At 44.6% G+C, this 18,336-nt stretch overlaps 1 protein-coding gene across 1 annotated transcript in view; it reads left to right on the top strand.

Moving 5' to 3' along the window:
- The window catches only part of KCNN3 (potassium calcium-activated channel subfamily N member 3), a 92,084-nt gene extending 85,756 nt beyond the window's left edge, over positions 1-6,328 (top strand). The window contains exons 7-8 of the mRNA XM_033924838.1: positions 99-168; positions 6,032-6,328. Of these exons, the coding sequence (XP_033780729.1) occupies positions 99-168; positions 6,032-6,328 (367 nt within the window). The remainder of the gene's footprint in view (positions 1-98; positions 169-6,031) is intronic.
- The last annotated feature ends 12,008 nt before the right edge of the window (positions 6,329-18,336 follow it).

Below are 18,336 nucleotides of genomic sequence, written 5' to 3'. Positions count from 1 at the left end.
ACACCCCATTTTGTGCTTAGGGAAAGTACTCTCATCATGATATTTAGTTTAGTACACCAGTAATTGGATCTCCTCTTATGCCTCTGTCTCTTTTACAGGCTAAGGAGTGTGAAAATGGAGCAGAGAAAACTAAGTGACCAAGCTAACACACTGGTTGACCTTTCCAAGGCAAGTCTTTCACCTTCCCCCTTCATAGCCTGACAGATTATGCATTGTGCAGAAATTCCCAAACGTAATGCAGCCCTAACGACATAATTCATCATTGAAGTTGAACCAAAGCATCTTTCTGCATACTAGAAGCGGAGAGATCTGACATTACAGATGTTCATTCACTCCAGACATTTACCTTCCGGTTAAGGAGCAGGTGCAGTTAGGTTGTTTTAGATCTGACAGAAGGGTTTAACGCGATCCTTCATACAGAGAAGTGAGTGTCAGTGTGCTGTACAGATAACTGATTGCTGCTTTCTCTCTCAGAGGTGGTTCAAGGATGCTCTGCTTCAGTGTTTTAATGCCACTTTGGGGCTATTCCTACTAGCCCTTTGTCACTAAGCATCCGAAATAAGAATGCTCCAATCATGTACAGCAGGGTGTCTCTCCCAGGCTCTTCTCCTCCCAAGACATCTTTGGCCTCAAAACAGAGATTTCAGTATCTCAAAAGAAAGGATGAAAACAACAGAGACTCAGCAGCATGCTTGATAATATTTTCCCACCAATTTCATCAAGCTTTTAAATGGGTAAATGTTTGAAATTTCCTAGGTTATGTATTGTTAAAGATCAGGCTAGAAATTTTATATCTTTTTTTTTTTTTCAGCCATATTAAGAGAATTTTAGGGAAATAGGAAGGGGAAATGTGTAGAGAGCTTCAGTCTACAGGTGTTATACACTTCTCCATCCATATTTGCGGTTTCGATTATTCACGTTTTTTAGCTTGCTGGCTCCTCCCCCCAAATTACAGCAGCTTGCATAGAGAAATCGCTGATTCCAAGCATTTACAGAGAAAATCGCTGATTCCCAGCACTTTCTTCACCTTGTTTTGCCGTTCCTTCAGGAATAGGCCAGGTCTCCCACCATGTTATTCGCGGTTTCACCATATTCACAATGGTTTTTAATAGAAAACAGCGAATAACATATGAAAAAGTTATTCGCGGTTTTTCTGTATTTGCGGGTCTGTTAATCCCCTATCACAGCGAATACGGAGGGAGAAGTGTATAGAGAATCTATGAATATTTAGCAGGTAATAATTACATGTTCAAATATAGAGCTTTTTTATGGATATTTCCTTGGTTTCCCTCAGCCTCTTTTAATGATGGACTTGGGGAATGTGTTTTCTTCTTCTTCCCATTTCCTTTCTCGTTTTATATTTTTCTTTTTATTGACTACCTTGTGTATCCCTTGTCCTTTAATTTCAGGTTGTAATTTGAAATTTCATATTTAAAAGAATCTGAGTAAATGGGCATTAGTAGAATCTGAGTAAATGGGCATTAGTACATACAGTGGCATACCTAGGGTATGTGACACCCGGGGACCCATCATTTTTTTGACACACACACACCCCCCTGGCCCATCATTTTTTTGGCACACATCACTGCCCTTGGTACGCCACTACTATGGTTTGAAAAAAGTTAAGAAGCCAGCGGAAACGGCAAAAGCGTTCTTTAAGGAACACCCTCCCGATATAGTTCTATCCCGCCCCCTTCGTGACGCCATCAGACAGCGTTCTCAGCCATTGGTCGACCTTGCCTGGGTCCCTTCTCAATACAGTTTATAATCTAATTAAAACAGACAAACAGGACAAATAAGGGTTAGAGAATAGGAGAAGGAGAAGGGATCTGGTAGATGGGGGATGGAATCTCAGAGTAAGGGAAAGAGAAGAAGGATCTTAGGCAAAAGGGAAATAGGAAACAGAGGAGAAGAACAGGGAAGAGGGATTGCAGACAAGAGCAGAAAGGGAACCAGGAGCAGTGGCGTACCTAGCATGTGTGACACCTGGGGCCCATCATTTTTTGGCACTCCCCCCATCTGTACGAAAAACATGATTTTTAGTAACAAGCCACACGTCACACATGAGTACCTAGGAAAAAGCAGCATCTTACATACTGCAGTGAGAAGTACAACAGCAATACACCCATTGTAAAACTAAACAAGCCAGACTAGTACAGATCAATCCTGCAGTCAATCCTAACAGAAAACCATGTCTTTCGAACACACAGAACACCTTCGTCTAGTATGGAATGTCCTCACAAACTTACCCCTCCCCCTTTTACAAAACTATAGTGTGGATTTTAGCCACGGTGGTAACAGCTCTGACGCTCATAGAATTCTGAGCATCAGAGCTGCTACCACCACGGCTGGTGCTAAAAACACTCCACAGTTTTGTAAAAGGGGGGATAAAATAGAAATACATAGACAAAGGTTAAATTGAACCAGCAAGAAGCTGGACTCTGCATACAATGCAATACCACAGAAACAGTGACACATGTCTCCTAAAGCAATAAATAAATAGAAAATTTTTGTTCTACCTTTGTCTTCTCTGGTTTCTGCTTTCCTCATCTTCTTGTTAGTCTCTTCCTTCCATCCACTGTCTGCCATCTCTCTGCCCCTATATGGCATCTTCTCTCCTTCTAGGTCCCTTCCAGAAACTGTATGCCTTCCCCTTCCATCTCTCCTTTCACCCCCATTGGTCTGGTATCTGTCTCCTCTCCTTCCCCCCTGCTCTGGCATCTCTCTCTCCACTCCACTCTCCGCTCCCTTCCCTGGTCTTCCTTCTCAATTTATTTTCTGCCTCTGTCTAAATTCTTTTTTACTATTCAGTCCTCAATTTCCCTCTTTCACTGTGTCTACCTATAGCTTGCCACCTCTTTCCCTCACCCCTTCCATTAACTAACCATATACTCTTCCCTCAATCCTGCATGTGCCCTTTTTTTCTTTTCGATCACCTCTCCCCACATATTTCCCCTCTTGATCCGTTCATTCATACTTAGTTAACAGCCCCTTTAATCCACTTGCTTGTCCCCATTCCTTAGTCTTCCTTGTCCCCTATCTGTTCACCGACGCTCTTCATGCTCCTCTGACACAACTCTCACTCTTCTCTTGTCGCTGCAATAATTCTCGCATTCACTTATTCATCTCAATTGATTTGGCTGCAGCAGTAGATTATCAGCAGCACTATGCTTCATTTTATTTTATAATTCTTTATTCATTTTTGTATGTTACAACAAATGTATCAATTAAACTCATATAAAACTTAAAGATACACACTTGATTAACTCACATATTAGCATCAAATTTAACATTTCATTAGGAAATTAGTATTCTATAATGTTAAAATATTATGTAAGAAATATGGTCAAGTTCAAGGTGGAACTAGGAATACTGAAAGGAAAGAGAACCATAGCGACAACTTTTAACTTCAGGAAGGGAAACTACGAAGCAATGAGGGGAATGGTAAAGAAGAAACTTAGGAACACTTCCAAAAAATGGCAGACGGTGGAACAGGCCTGGTCCTTTTTCAAGGACACGGTGAACGAGGCACAAAATCTGTATATCCCCAGATTCAGAAAAGGGTGCAACAAGAGTCAAACAAAAGACCCGGCGTGGATAATTAAAATAGTGAAGGAAGCGATAGGCAATAAGAAAAATTCATTCAGAAAATGGAAAAAAGACAAATCTGAGGGAAACTTGAAAGAGCACAGGAAGTATCAAAAAGAATGTCACCGTGTGGTTCGAAAAGCCAAAAGAGAGTATGAAGAGAGACTAGCCAGGGAAGCACGAAATTTCAAACCATTCTTTAGATATGTTAAAGGCAAACAGCCGGCTAGGGAGGAGGTGGGACCGCTGGACGACAGAGACCGGAAGGGAGCGGTGAAGGAAGAGAAAGAGGTCGCGGAAAGACTTAACATGTTCTTTTCGTCTGTATTTACAAGCGAAGACACAACCAACATACCAGAACCCGAACAAATCTTCAAAGGAAATCAAGCACAAAAGTTAACATCCATGGAAGTGAGACTCGATGATGTGTACAGGCAGATAGAAAAACTAAAAACTGACAAATCCCCAGGTCCGGATGGAATCCATCCAAGGGTTCTGAAGGAACTAAAGGAGGAAATAGCGGAGCTACTACAGCAAATTTGCAACCTATCTCTGAAAACAGGTGTGATCCCGGAGGATTGGAAGATAGCCAACGTTACGCCCATCTTTAAAAAGGGATCAAGAGGTGACCCGGGGAACTATAGACCGGTGAGTCTGACCTCGGTTCCGGGGAAAATGGCGGAAGCACTGATAAAAGAAAACATCGATGAACATTTTGAAAAGAACGAACTTCTGATATCCAGCCAACATGGTTTCTGCAGGGGAAGATCATGCCTGACTAACTTATTGCACTTCTTCGAGGGAATTAACAAACAGATGGACAGAGGAGACCCCATAGACATCATATACCTAGATTTCCAGAAAGCTTTTGACAAGGTGCCTCATGAACGTCTACTCCGGAAACTGAAGAACCATGGGGTGGACGGAGATGTGCATAGATGGATCAGAAACTGGTTAGAGGGAAGGAAACAGAGGGTAGGAGTGAAGGGCCACTACTCGGACTGGAGGAAGGTCACGAGTGGTGTTCCGCAGGGCTCGGTGCTTGGGCCGCTGCTTTTTAATATATTCATAAATGATCTAGAAAAAGGAACGAAGTGTGAGATAATAAAATTTGCGGACGACACCAAACTATTTAATGGAGCTCGGACGAAGGAGGAATGCGAAGAATTGCAAAGGGACTTGGACAAACTAGGGGAATGGGCTGAGAGATGGCAGATGAAGTTCAATGTTGAGAAGTGTAAAGTATTGCATGTGGGAAACAGAAACCCGAGGCACAATTATACGATGGGAGGGATGTTATTGACTGAGAGTACCCAGGAAAGGGACTTGGGGGTAATGGTGGACATGACAATGAAGCTGACGGCACAGTGTGCAGCGGCTGCTAAGAGAGCGAATAGAATGCTAGGTATAATCAAGAAGGGTATTACAACCAGAACGAAAGAAGTTATCCTGCCGCTGTACCGGGCAATGGTGCGTCCGCATCTTGAGTACTGCGTCCAGTACTGGTCGCCGTACCTTAAGAAGGATATGGCGTTACTCGAGAGAGTTCAGAGGAGAGCGACACGACTGATTAAGGGGATGGAAAACCTTTCATACGCTGAGAGATTGGAGAACCTGGGTCTCTTTTCCCTGGAGAAGAGGAGACTTAGAGGGGATATGATAGAGACTTACAAGATCATGAAAGGCATAGAGAGAGTAGAGAGGGACAGATTCTTCAAACTTTCAGAAAATAAAAAAACAAGAGGGCATTCGGAAAAGTTGAAAGGGGACAGATTCAAAACGAATGCTAGGAAGTTCTTCTTTACCCAACGTGTGGTTGACACCTGGAACGCACTTCCAGAGGACGTTATAGGGCAGAGAACAGTTTTGGGGTTTAAGAAGGGACTGGACAATTTCCTTCTGGAAAAGGGGATAGAAGGGTATAGATAGAGGTTTACTGCACAGGTCCTGGACCTGTTGGGCCGCCGCGTGAGCGGACTGCTGGGCGCGATGGACCTCAGGTCTGACCCAGCAGAGGCATTGCTTATGTTCTTATGTTCTTAAATCTAAATTTATATCATTCTTATTGAATATAATAATCCCCCATCCCTCCCTCCCAATTCAATAATACATAAAATCATCTTTATTGTGAATTCATTCAAATATTGATATATTATGTAATAATCAGAAATAAAATCCCACCCCTTTTCCCCTCTAATCAAATATCTTATCATGGGAAAAGTTAATCATTCATTACAAAAATCTGTTAACGGTCCCCAGACTTTCTGAAATTTACTCACATAACCTTTTTGCGTTGCAATGGTGAGTTCCATTTTGTACATATGACAAGCCACAGTGTCCGACAGCCAAAGTGTAAGAATTATAAGGTTTGGCTCTGTTTGAATAAAAGGTGTGCATTGACTGCCCCCCTGATAATCTTGCTGGTATCTTCTCTCTCTCATAGATGCAAAATGTGATGTATGATCTCATCACAGAGCTGAATGATCGGAGCGAGGACCTGGAGAAGCAGATTGGCAGTTTAGAATCTAAACTGGAACAGATAACTTCCCATTTGAACTCTCTCCCGTTGCTTATTGTGGATGCCCTGCGGCAACAGCAGCAGCAGTTCCTCTCTGCCATGCTTGAGACTAAAGGGATTAGTGTGGCAGTAGGCACCCCTCAAACATCACTGTCGGATAGCCCAATTGGGGTCAGCTCCACATCTTTCCCAACCCCTTATACCAGTTCAAGCAGCTGCTAAGCAGAAACTAAGCTCTGGGGAAGAAGCATTTATGGTTTTAAGAGGTAAAACACATTCTAATCATCCTTGTTAGATTATTTAGAACAAATGGAAAAAAAAAACCTGAAGCAACTTGTTTTATTCAATTGGGCTCATTTTAGGGTCTGATGTGCTTCTGCTTAGCTGATCACGCAGAAAAAAAATTATATTTCGTGCCTGCTTAACTTCTGGCTTAGTAAAGGGGCAGGTATGGAAGGTAAGTCTTGGCAGATTGGAGTTCTTGCATAGCAACGGGAGAAAAAAATATGTGGGGGAAAGTATTTGTTGAAGAAAAGAAATGTGAGGGCCTGAGAACAAGATGACATATGGAAAGGAAAATTGGAGCAGCCAGTTGACCAGGGTTATGGATTGCACTGTGTAGTTTAGGGGCAGGAGCTAATAAGTTTCTTACCACTTGTGCCCTTCCTACCCACCTTCCGTGTGGACAACATTCCTTACAGGCAAATGGCATGGGGTGGAGAGCTAAAATGTTTTGACTGCTTTTTCTGTTTCATAGTCATATATGGTCTGATAGGATAATGTCAGACCATATATATAGGGGTCCTTTTACTAAAGCTTTGTGCATGCTAACAGACATTAGCCTGCTAAATGCTGCATGACCTATTTTATATCTGTGGATCACAGGGCACTTTGGCCCTGATTCTCCAAAAGTGCGTCCCGATTTTAGGCAGCTGTAGACGTCCTACAGCTGTCTAATCAGCCAATCGGGATGCACGTTTTTTTAAAAAAATGCTCCCCAGGCAGGCCTGAAGGCGCCTCCGGGAGCCTCAGCGATTACGAGTTTGGGGAGGGAGGGGGTTCCGGGGTTCCGACAGGAGGAGTTGGGCATCCTCCTGTCGGCGATTACGAGTTTGGGGGGGGAGGGGGTTCCGGGGTTCCGACAGGAGGAGTTGGGCATCCTCCTGTCGGCGATTACGAGTTTGGGGGGGGGAGGGGGTTCCGGGGTTCCGACAGGAGGAGTTGGGCATCCTCCTGTCGGCGATTATGAGTTTGGGGGGGGAGGGGAGTCCGGGGTTCCGACAGGAGGAGTTGGGCATCCTCCTGTCGGCGATTACGAGTTTGGGGGGGAGGGGGTTCCGGGGTTCCGACAGGAGGAGTTGGGCATCCTCCTGTCGGCGATTATGAGTTTGGGGGGGGAGGGGAGTCCGGGGTTCCGACAGGAGGAGTTGGGCATCCTCCTGTCGGCGATTACGAGTTTGGGGGGGAGGGGGCTCGGGGTTCCGACAGGAGGAGTTAGGCATTCTCCTGTCGGTGATGGGACAGGCGGCCGCAACAACCGCGGCCGCTATACATATTGCAGCAGGGAGATCCCTTGCTGCCATAAGTATAGCGGCCGCATCTAATTTAACCCGATTCTCTAAAGACGCCGGTTACAGAATCGGCGTTTAGTATAGGACGCCTCTCCCGGGCGGCCTGCTTGGGGAGCATTTTTTTTTTTAAAACGTGCATCCCGATTGGCTGATTAGACAGCTGTAGGACGTCTACAGCTGCCTAAAATCGGGACGCACTTTTGGAGAATCATGGCCTTAGTGCATAGTGATGTCTGTTAGCACATGCAAAGTAGAGAAAAACACGGTGACAAAACTCGACATCGTTCCCAACCCCGCGGATCTCATTCTTCAGGGAGAGAGGGAAGAGTCAGAGTATGAATGGACACAGCCACTGACCCTCAAGCCTTGCATTGAAGAATGCTGGTGTAGAAGGAGAATAACAGTCTCTGGCATCCAGAGCAGATATTGTGATGTCATAATGTCTCATTCCACCAATAAGAGCCGAGCTTATCAGTGATGTCACAATGGCTTCATTATCTTATACTTGGCTCACATAAGAATCAGAGTATGAATGAGCCCAACCACTGACCCTCAAGCCTTGCATTGAAGAATGCTAGTGTAGAAGGACTGAGGTTGAGATAGACACTAAAGAATGGCACGGGATTTTTTGCCACAGTTATCTGCAGGGACAGGAACGGAGATGAATTTTGTCACCCTGTCATTCTCTAATTAGCTTTAGTAAAAAGGCCCCCATAGTAACTTAGTCCGCTAAACACAAAGAGCCAGGTTTACCAAAGATTTCTCCCATTTTGTGCACATGGAAAATTTGGCTCTTAACTGGTTAGTTATTGACAGGCTCAAGAATTCATTTAGGGCCTTATTCATCATGATCTTTTCCCAAAGATGTAAAATATGAGAAAGCTTAAGAGACTGTAATAACCTGTCAGTATAATAGAGCAGAAGAGAGAGCTTGGTTGCATACAGAGAGGTATTATCAGCCGGAAAAAATGAAGATAATATAGCTGCTGTATAGGTCACTTTTAGGATCCCAGCTTGAAGAGCATTTTGTTTTCTGGAAGTCATGCCTTCATAGGGACACTGAGTTCAGAAAGGACCACTAATGCAACACAGAAAAGGCATAAGTGGAGGAGTGGCCTAGTGGTTAGAGCAGCTGCCTCGGCATCCTGAGATTGTGAGTTTTGATTCCCTTGTGATTCCCTTGTGACTTTGATTTCCTTGTGACTCTGGGCAAATCACACTTCATTGCCCCAGGTACAAAATAAGTATTAAGTTTCAAGTTTCAAGTTTATTAGGTTTTTTTATATACCGCCTATCAAGGTTATCTAAGCGGTTTTTACAATCAGGTACTCAAGCATTTTCCCTCTCTGTCCCGGTGGGCTCACAATCTATCTAACGTACCTGGGGCTATTGAGGACTGAGTACCTGTCTAAAATATATAAACTGCTTTGATTGTGTAACCACCCAGAATAAGCAGTATATCAAGTCCCATCCCCTTTATAAGTCACTTAAAATGTACTCATTGGAGGAAAGGGATGGGAAAACATAACAGAAACTGTCAAATAGTTGAGAGATTTCAATCCATTTTACAAATCCTATTAACATTTGAGACATGCATAAACAGGCACTTAAGAACATAAGAATAGCCTCACTGGGTCAGACCAAAGGTCCATCAAGCCCAGTAGCCCGTTCTCATGGTGGCCAATCCAGGTCACTAGTACCTAGCCAAAACCCAAGGAGTAGCAACATTCCATGCTACCGATCCAGGGCAAGCAGTGGCTTCCCCCATGTCTTTCTCATCTATCTTGCAGGAATGTCTAAGGCCCCATTTCACAAAGCTGGGATATGCACATCTCAAACCCAAGGAGGCAGGGTCTGGGCATATTTTGGGCAGGACAACGTCATGGCAAGTTGACAGATATTTAGTCCCCATTTCTGAAGGGGACTAAACATCAATGTGCTAAAAAATCCATATTTAAAGTTACAGCTGCTACCAGGCATATTTAGGATTTGGTAAACACCTGCCATTAAACAGCACTCCACTATCAGGATTAGGGGAAATTGCCCTGTTAATCCCACAGTGGTTTTTGTCCCCCTTAAATGTCAGACTGGCAAGGGAAACCAGTCTCTGTGACAGCGCTGGGAAAATACAAGTTTCATTTTATAAAATAGTAAAAATAAATGTGTATTTGCTGGTGTCTGTGCTCGTTTTCAACCCATTGACATTTTCAAAATTTTTTTCTAAAATGGATATTATACCACCTGCACTTGGCACATACCGTAAATATCTATTTTAGAATAACCTCTACATTAGCAGAGCCTGTTCTAAAATACTAATCAAATTTAAGACATCCTGACTTGGAACTCTCAATTCCAAATTCTATGTCCTTTCTAAAATGGTGGTGAAAATGCATTGATTAAGTCTAATGGTTTAGAGCAACTGTTTAAATGGTAAAATTGAAATGAAAAGTACAGGAGAGTGAAATATTCCATAGAAAAGACTATTAAGAACATAAGCAGTGCCTCCGCTGGGTCAGACCTCAGGTCCATCCTGCCCAGCAGTCCGCTCCCGCGGCGGCCCGAACAGGTCACGGCCTGTCTGAGACACCAGAAGGGGCCCCCTTGCCACCTTGGTTTCCCATTGAGTTTTATCTTCCCATCGAAGTCCTAACCCTCTGGTCTTGCACATGCACGACCTGGTCGGATTTCTATACTTATTACTTGGTTTGCTTTCTATACCTGTGTTACATCCCAGCACCTCTCTCAGTATCCCACGATCCCCCTATCCCTCAGGAATCCGTCCAATCCTTGTTTGAATCCCTGTACCGTACTCTGCCTGATCACTTCCTCCGGTAGCGCATTCCAAGTGTCCACGACCCTTTGGGTGAAGAAAAACTTCCTTGCATTTGTTCTGAACCTATCTCCCTTCAGTTTCTCCGAATGCCCCCTCGTGCCTGTTGACCCCTTCAGCCTGAAGAATCTGTCCCTATCCACCCTCTCTATGCCCCTCATGATCTTGAAGGTCTCTATCATATCTCCCCTGAGCCTCCTTTTTTCCAGAGAGAAGAGCCCCAGCCTATCCAACCTCTCGGCATATGGGCAGTGTTCCAGCCCTCTTACCAGTTTCGTTGCTCTCCTTTGGACTCTCTCAAGCACCGCCATGTCCTTCTTGAGGTACGGCGACCAATATTGAACGCAGTATTCCAGATGTGGACGCACCATAGCTCTATACAATGGCATGATGACTTCCCGCGTCCTGGTTGTTATGCCCCTCTTTATGATGCCCAGCATTCTGTTGGCTTTTTTCGAGGCTGCTGCGCACTGTGCAGATGGCTTCAGTGATGCATCTACCAGCACACCCAAGTCTCTCTCAAGACTGCTGTCTCCCAATAATGCCCCCCCCAATTTGTATTTGAACAGCGGGTTCTTTTTACCTATATGCATGACCTTGCATTTTTCCACGTTAAAGCGCATTTGCCATTTGTTTGCCCAGTCTTCCAGCTTGTCCAGGTCCCTTTGCAGGTCCTCACACTCCTCCCTAGACCTAACTCTGCCGCACAGTTTGGTATCGTCTGCAAATTTTATAACCTCGCACTTTGCCTCTTTTTCCAGGTCATTGATAAATATGTTGAAGAGTAACGGCCCCAGCACCGATCCCTGTGGCACACCGCTCGTGACTCCCCGCCAGTCAGAGTATTGTCCCTTTACTCCGACCCTCTGCAGTCTACCCGACAACCAGTGCTCGATCCATCTGTGCACATCCCCTCCCACCCCGTGGTTCCACAGTTTCCTGAGCAGCCTTTCATGTGGCACCTTGTCGAAAGCCTTTTGAAAATCAAGGTAAATGATGTCTATAGGTTCCCCATTGTCCACCCGACTGCTTATTCCCTCAAAGAAGTGCAGAAGGTTCGTTAAGCATGACCTTCCCTTACAGAATCCATGCTGGCTTGTTCTCAGTAGGCCATATCTCTCGATATGCTCGCAAATACCATCCTTGATCATAGCTTCCACCATCTTCCCTATAATTGAAGTCAGGCTCACCGGCCTGTAGTTTCCGGGGTCACCCCTCGATCCCTTCTTGAAGATAGGTGTGACATTCGCCAATTTCCAGTCCTCTGGTACCTCTCCAGTTTTCAAGGATAGGTTGCAAACATGCTGGATTGTGCCCGCTATTTCTTGTCTTAGTTCTTTCAGAACCCTTGGGTGGATCCCATCCGGGCCCGGCGATTTGCCGCATTTTAACCTGTCTATCTGCTTGAGGACATCCTCCTTACTTACCTCTATGTGTTCTAATTTTTCAGCCTGTTCCCCACTCATGAGCTCCTCTGAGTCCGGTATATTAGATGTGTCTTCTCTCGTGAAAACCGACGAGAAGAACGTGTTCAACCTCTCAGCTACCTCTTTATCCTCCTTGATCACTCCCTTCCTATCCCCATCGTCCAACGGCCCCACCTCCTCTCTCGCTGGTCGCTTCCCCTTTACGTAACTGAAGAATGCCTTGAAGTTTTTCGCCTCCCTGGCCAGCCCCTCTTCATATTTCCCTTTTGCTTTTCTAACCTCTCGGTGGCATTCCTTTTGGCATTTTCTGTGCTCCTGGTGATTTTCCTCCGTTGGGTCCTTTTTCCATCTCCGGAAGGACACTTTCTTGTCGTTTATTGCCCTCTTTACTTCTGTTGAGATCCAAACCGGGTCCTTTGACCGCTTGTTCTTTCCACCTTTCCTGAAACTTGGGATGTACATTCTTTGTGCTTCCTGCAGGGTGTCCCTGAATAGGGTCCAGGCGCTTCCTACAGTCTCCATCTTAAGGACGTTTTTGAGCTTCCTCCCCACCATTTCCCTCATAGCAACATAGTTCCCTTTCCTGAAGTTGAGCGCAGTTGTTGCGGTCCTCTTTACTGTGGGTGTCCCCCTTTCTAATGTGAATCGGATCGCGTTGTGGTCACTGTTGCCTAGTGGTCCTCCCACTTCTACCCCTCTTGCAGGCCCCCCTAATCCGTTTAAGATGAGGTCAAGAGTAGCACTCTCTCGTGTTGGTTCCTTGACTAGTTGCTCCATGAAGCAGTCCCTCACAGCTTCTACAAATCCTGTTTCCTTAGTGCAGTTGGAGTGACCCGTACTCCAGTCAATCCCCGGGTAGTTGAAGTCCCCCATCACTGTTACACTTCCAGTCCTGCATTCTTGTCTCAGTTCAGCTTCCAAGTCGTGTCCGATTTCCTCCGGCGTACCAGGTGGGCGATAGTACAGCCCCAGTTTTATGTCTGTACCCTTGTTTCCCGGCAATTTGACCCATAGCGATTCCAGCCCCTCTGCCTTCTTTGCCATATCCATCCCGACCGAGTAGATAGAGTCCTTTATATATAGTGCTATGCCTCCCCCCTTCTTGTGGGTCCTGTCCCTCCTGTAGAGCTTGTACCCTGGCAGCGCCACATCCCATTGATTTTCCTCTGTCCACCATGTTTCTGTAATTCCAATTATATCCAGGTCCTCCCCCTTGGCTACGACCTCTAGTTCACCCATCTTGGCCATGAGGCTTCTTGCATTGGCGTAAAAGACAAAAGGACATGATGTGAAACTGCAAAGAGGAAGGGTTCAAGAAAATATTTAACTTAGTACCTGTCTCATAGTCTGCTCTTTTAATCACAAAAAAGTACAATTATCAGAAAGGAGGGCTGGTGCCTGGAACAGTTGACCCAAAAAGGTAAAGTCAACCAAAACCATGACAGAATTAAAATGCTTGGGACAGGTAGGGATGACAGAGGTGAAAGGATGGTGGAGGTAAATGAGAATAAGATCCGAAAGAAAGGGACATTCTTGGGCCAGTTATAGAGGGTGGTGATGGGAGCAGGGTTGAGAGGTTAGTGGGGAAATGAGGAAGGAAGCCGGTGCTGATTTCCACAATGGGAATGATAGAAAAATAGAGAGAAGATGTCAACCTTGGCAGATGGGGTAGACCAGGGGTGGGCAACTCCGGTCCTCGAGGGCTGGAATCCAATCGGGTTTTCAGGATTTCCCCAATGAATATGCATTGAAAGCAGTGCATGCAAATAGATCTCGTGCATATTCATTGGGGAAATCCTGAAAATCCGACTGGATTCCGGCCCTTGGGGTAGACCTACTAGTAAGATAGTAAATGGCAAATAAATACCATGAATCAGGCCCTACATATTTTAAGTTGAATCCAAGCTTTATAATCATTCAGAGTTGGACCCATACATTTTTTTTAAATACCACTTTCAAACAAATGGTCATCTGTATTTAGGCAAGTTATAGTAGGTGGTTATTTTAGGAGAATCCACACATCTAAATGGCAGCCTTTAAATGGCTGGAGAGACCCAGATGTTTAAATGCTAGCTCCCCCACCCCCTCACATGTTCACACCTCAATCCCAGCCTTCCAGTCCCCTCCTGGCATATAATCAAGCATCCAGCCCCACCTCTTGACATCAGCAAGTACCCCTCCTCCAACATCAACAAGACTTCCCTGGATGCCCCTCAACAGGGAAGGCCATCATGTGTGGCCATGAGCCCAACAAATTTATTTATTTAATTTATTTTCTATCCCGTTTTCCCCAAAGAGCTCAGAACGGGTTACAGTTTAACATACATAATATACAATTAACAGGTTACAATTTACCATAGTTACAGTACAAGTTTTTGATACGAGTTTGTATCCTAATTCAATACATACTAGGGATCTAAAACCAATATACATAATACATAGTTTAAAGGTTACATTTGCTATAGTTACAGTTCAAGATGTTTCAATACAAGTTTTATTCCAACGTGCCAAATATCGAGGATCTAGTACCAATATATACCTCTTTTTGATCCATTGATCGAAGCAGGAGAGTTAGGTGACGAGGTATGTTTTTATTGCTTTCCTAAAGTTGAGGAGTCCTTCAAGAGATCTGATCTGCGAAGGCAGTTGATTCCAATGGCTCAGTATGAAGTAGGAGTAAGAACATCGTTTGGCAGTTTACAGTTGAAGAGTACAACCCAAGGGGGGGGGGGCATTTTGAGGCATATTAAATCCTGAAAGCAGAGGGACCTGTTTGGCACGAACTGAGGAAGTTGGGTGAAGTCAGATTCAGAAAAGCAGTTCCTTATTTTCCAGAGTTGTCACAGGTTTTAAAATGAGGAAGATACTACCTGAGAGATATGGTTGGAAAGTGATAGGTTGGAGTCAAGGAGTATTCCTAGGCTGCACGCTTTGTCTTTTGCAGTTACGTTAGTCGAGTCCCAGCATAACGAAGGACAGGCACAATCGCAGTGTTCATTGCAGATTGAAAAGGAGTTCCATTTTGGAGATGTTTAATTGTAATTTGTTGACATCCAGATTTTGATTTCTGAGAAGCCATTTAGGAGTTTTGCAATGTGGGTGTCATGGTTTTCTCCTAGTAGTAGGTATAGTTGGATGTCATCCGTGAAGAAGTGAATCTGTATTTGGTATTTACAGGCTGTGTCTAGGACAGGCCTAATGTAGAGATTGAATAATAGGAGGGATAGCAGAGTCCCTTGCAGAAAACTGTATTTGATCAGTTTCGGTAGTGCATCGTTGAGCAGGACACATAGCATCCTCCCTGTCAACTCCCCCACAGACTCGAGGCCCCCATAACTGGCATAGGTCCGCTAGTTTCCTCTCCCTAACTCAGATCCCAGACTTACCAGGGATCCTTGGCATCTAGTGGAGAGGAAGCAATGCTCATTCACTCACCCTCCTATGAAACACAATGGTCACCGCCAAGAAAATGAAGATACCTGTAGCATATGTTCTCTGAGGACAGCAGGCATATATTCTCATATGTGGGTGATATCATCCATGGAACCCAGTACGGTCACTGCTAAGTGCACTGTCACTTTAAATCATTAGACAGTGCCCATACCGCATGCGAGCCGGTGCCTTCCTGCCCAACATCAACTTGCAAGAACATCAGTTCAGTAAAAAACCTAAAAAGCCAACTAGGGGAGGTGAGCAGTTTGTGAGAATATATGCTTGCTGTCCTCAGAGATCACCTGCTACAGGTAAGTATATTTGCTTTCTCTGAGGACAAGCAGGCATTATGGTGAGACTCCCAAACTGCCAGGATGTATAGAATAAACAAGAGCCTGGCAAAATCCAACAGGATTGGAGGGAAAGTTGGCGCTCAGGAAGTGAAAAGATTTTGCAGAACTGCTTGTCCAAACCGACTGTCTCTTCTGGAGTTTTGTTCCAGACAGTAATAACAGGTAAACTTATGTACTGAGAACCAAGTAGCCACTTTGCAGATGTTCTCAATAGAGGCAGAGCAGAAATGAGCTACTGAGGCAGCCATAGCCCATACATCTTGGGCAGTCACACAGCCTTGTAGGGTCAGCCCAGCCTGAGAATACGTGAAGGAGATATAATCTGCTAGACAAGTGGAGATGGTTCTCATGGAAAGAACAAACCCTCATCTGTTAAGGTCAAAAGCTACAAAGGGCTGGGAGGACCTCCTATGAGGCTTAGTCCAGTCCAGACTGTATGCCAGAGCATGCTTGTAGTCTATGGCGAGAAGAGCTGCTTCTCCTGGATGGGAATATGGTTTTGGAAAGAAGACAGGTAAAACTATAAACTGATTAAGGTGGAATTCTGAGTCTACTATAAGGAGGAATTTAGGATACGATCAGAGGACTACTCTATCATGATAGTCTTTTATTTAGAGGATCCAAGACAAGGGCTTGAAGTTCACTCAGATGGTGGGTAGATGTGAGGGCTATAAGAAAAATTACTTTTTAATTGAGAAGTTTTAGAGAGCAAGGGAACAGATAGACAATTAAAATTTTCTTGGAATTTTGTCAAGGCTCTCCTCTTTTATTGGGTTAAAAGAGTCCCATATGTCTGTGTCAGGAGGGAGCAAGTTTGTGCACTCCTGATGAGCTGATTGGAGACTGGATGGGACTGCCTGTAAATCCTAACAGAGACCTTTAATTTTTTTGGGCAAAGTATACAGCAAAGTCATTGCAGTTCAGTTTTGACTGGACAGGCTGATTCTGTTGTAGGGGTCGCAGTAGTTTGTTTACTTTACTCAACAGGTGCTTGGTTGGATGTCAGCCTGTTCAATGCATTGAGAGAAATATTGTTTGTCTACTGTTAAGGCTTGATGATACTTTGTAAATGAGGGAAGGACACAAGTTGATCTACAGTGCATGTATTTCTACTTGCATTCAGTAAAGGTGTTTCCAGGGGTATATTTTAGACCTGATATAATGCAGATATTAGGATCCAAGATATCTTACCACTTTATAAATTAATCCAATTATATTGGGTCTACAGTGTAATATGCAAGCATGTCTATCATAATGTTTCACAAAAGACTGAAGCGATGACCATGTCGCCACAATACAGATATCCTCCTGGGTGACTTTCTGGACCTTCACCTAAGAGGTTGCCTGAGCCCTCATCAAATAGGCACTGGCCAATTTCTACAAAACATAGGCAGACTCTGTGGCTGCCTTGATCCAACACACAATATTAGCCTCAAAAGTGCCTGGCCCTTACAAGAGCCATAGAACAGATCAAAGAGATGGCTGGAAAGGTGAAATTCATTTGTCTGCTCCAGGTAGTGAAGTAATGTCTTCCAGACATCTAAGCTTATGTAGTGCTAGGCAAAGGATAAGAACTGTTCTCTAGAAAGGAGGTCAAACAGACCTGCTGGTTCACATGTAATGGAGCATCCCTTTAGGCAAAAAAGGAGGAAGCCATGCAGATGTACACTGAATCTTCTGAAAATGAGAGGAATGGGTTCCGGCAAGACAATGCCTGCAACCCCAAGACTCTCTGAGCCAAGAAGATAGCTACAAGAAAAATTGACTTGAAGCATAAGGTCCTTGATCAAAGATGCACTCTAACCCCAGAGAGCATGCTGAGGACCAAATTTTGGTCCCAGGAAATTGAAAGGAGCCCATCACAGGAGGGGCAGACAGATCTGGCAGCTGTTCTAAGCTTCTGGCTTTTACAGACTGCATAGTATCTGCCGATAGGCATGTCTAGCCACATAGCCAGAGTGTGCAGACCAGCCTCCTTACTTGAGTTGACCATATCCTGGAGCCCCAGCATCTCCACTGTTCCTATTTTTTTATACTTAATTAGCTTTATATCTCCACACAGGGGAATAAAGCTGAGCCATGCAAATCAAATCAGGATTTGGTGGTTGGGGGGGGGGGGTGTTAATCCATGGAAGCCGCAGGGTGTACGGCCAGAAAAGGGAGGGGGATGGGGATTGGAAGTAGCAGAATCATGCTCCATACTCAACCAGGTCCGATCAAGAGACCAGGTACCTGAAAGCGGCCATTTTGCCAAGGTCACACAGCAAGGTTGAGCCCGTGACGTGGGGAACTAGACCAGGGACCCAGAGCATTTCCATTGAGTACCAGCAGGTATACTGGTGAGTTCACAGAGAAAAAAAAAATTAGTTTTTTCAATCTCCATCTGCTGGTAGGAACACTCATTTGTTCAGAATGGTGCAGTCACAAGACAAGATAGTTGCTATTTCATAAGAAACATTTATGTGGCAGCAGATAAAATATGTTTGTGTGCCCATGTTGATATTTTAGACATTTATCCCCCTCCTTTACAAAGCCGTGCAAACATAAGAACATAAGAAACGCCTTCGCCGGATCAGACCTAGGTCCATCTAGTCCGGCGATCCGCACACACGGAGGC

Source organism: Geotrypetes seraphini, chromosome 16 (assembly GCF_902459505.1).
Source record: "Geotrypetes seraphini chromosome 16, aGeoSer1.1, whole genome shotgun sequence".
NCBI classification, from domain to species: Eukaryota; Metazoa; Chordata; class Amphibia; order Gymnophiona; family Dermophiidae; genus Geotrypetes; species Geotrypetes seraphini.
The sequence above is the reverse complement of the archived record's forward strand: the minus strand, read 5'-3'. Positions and strand labels throughout refer to the sequence as shown.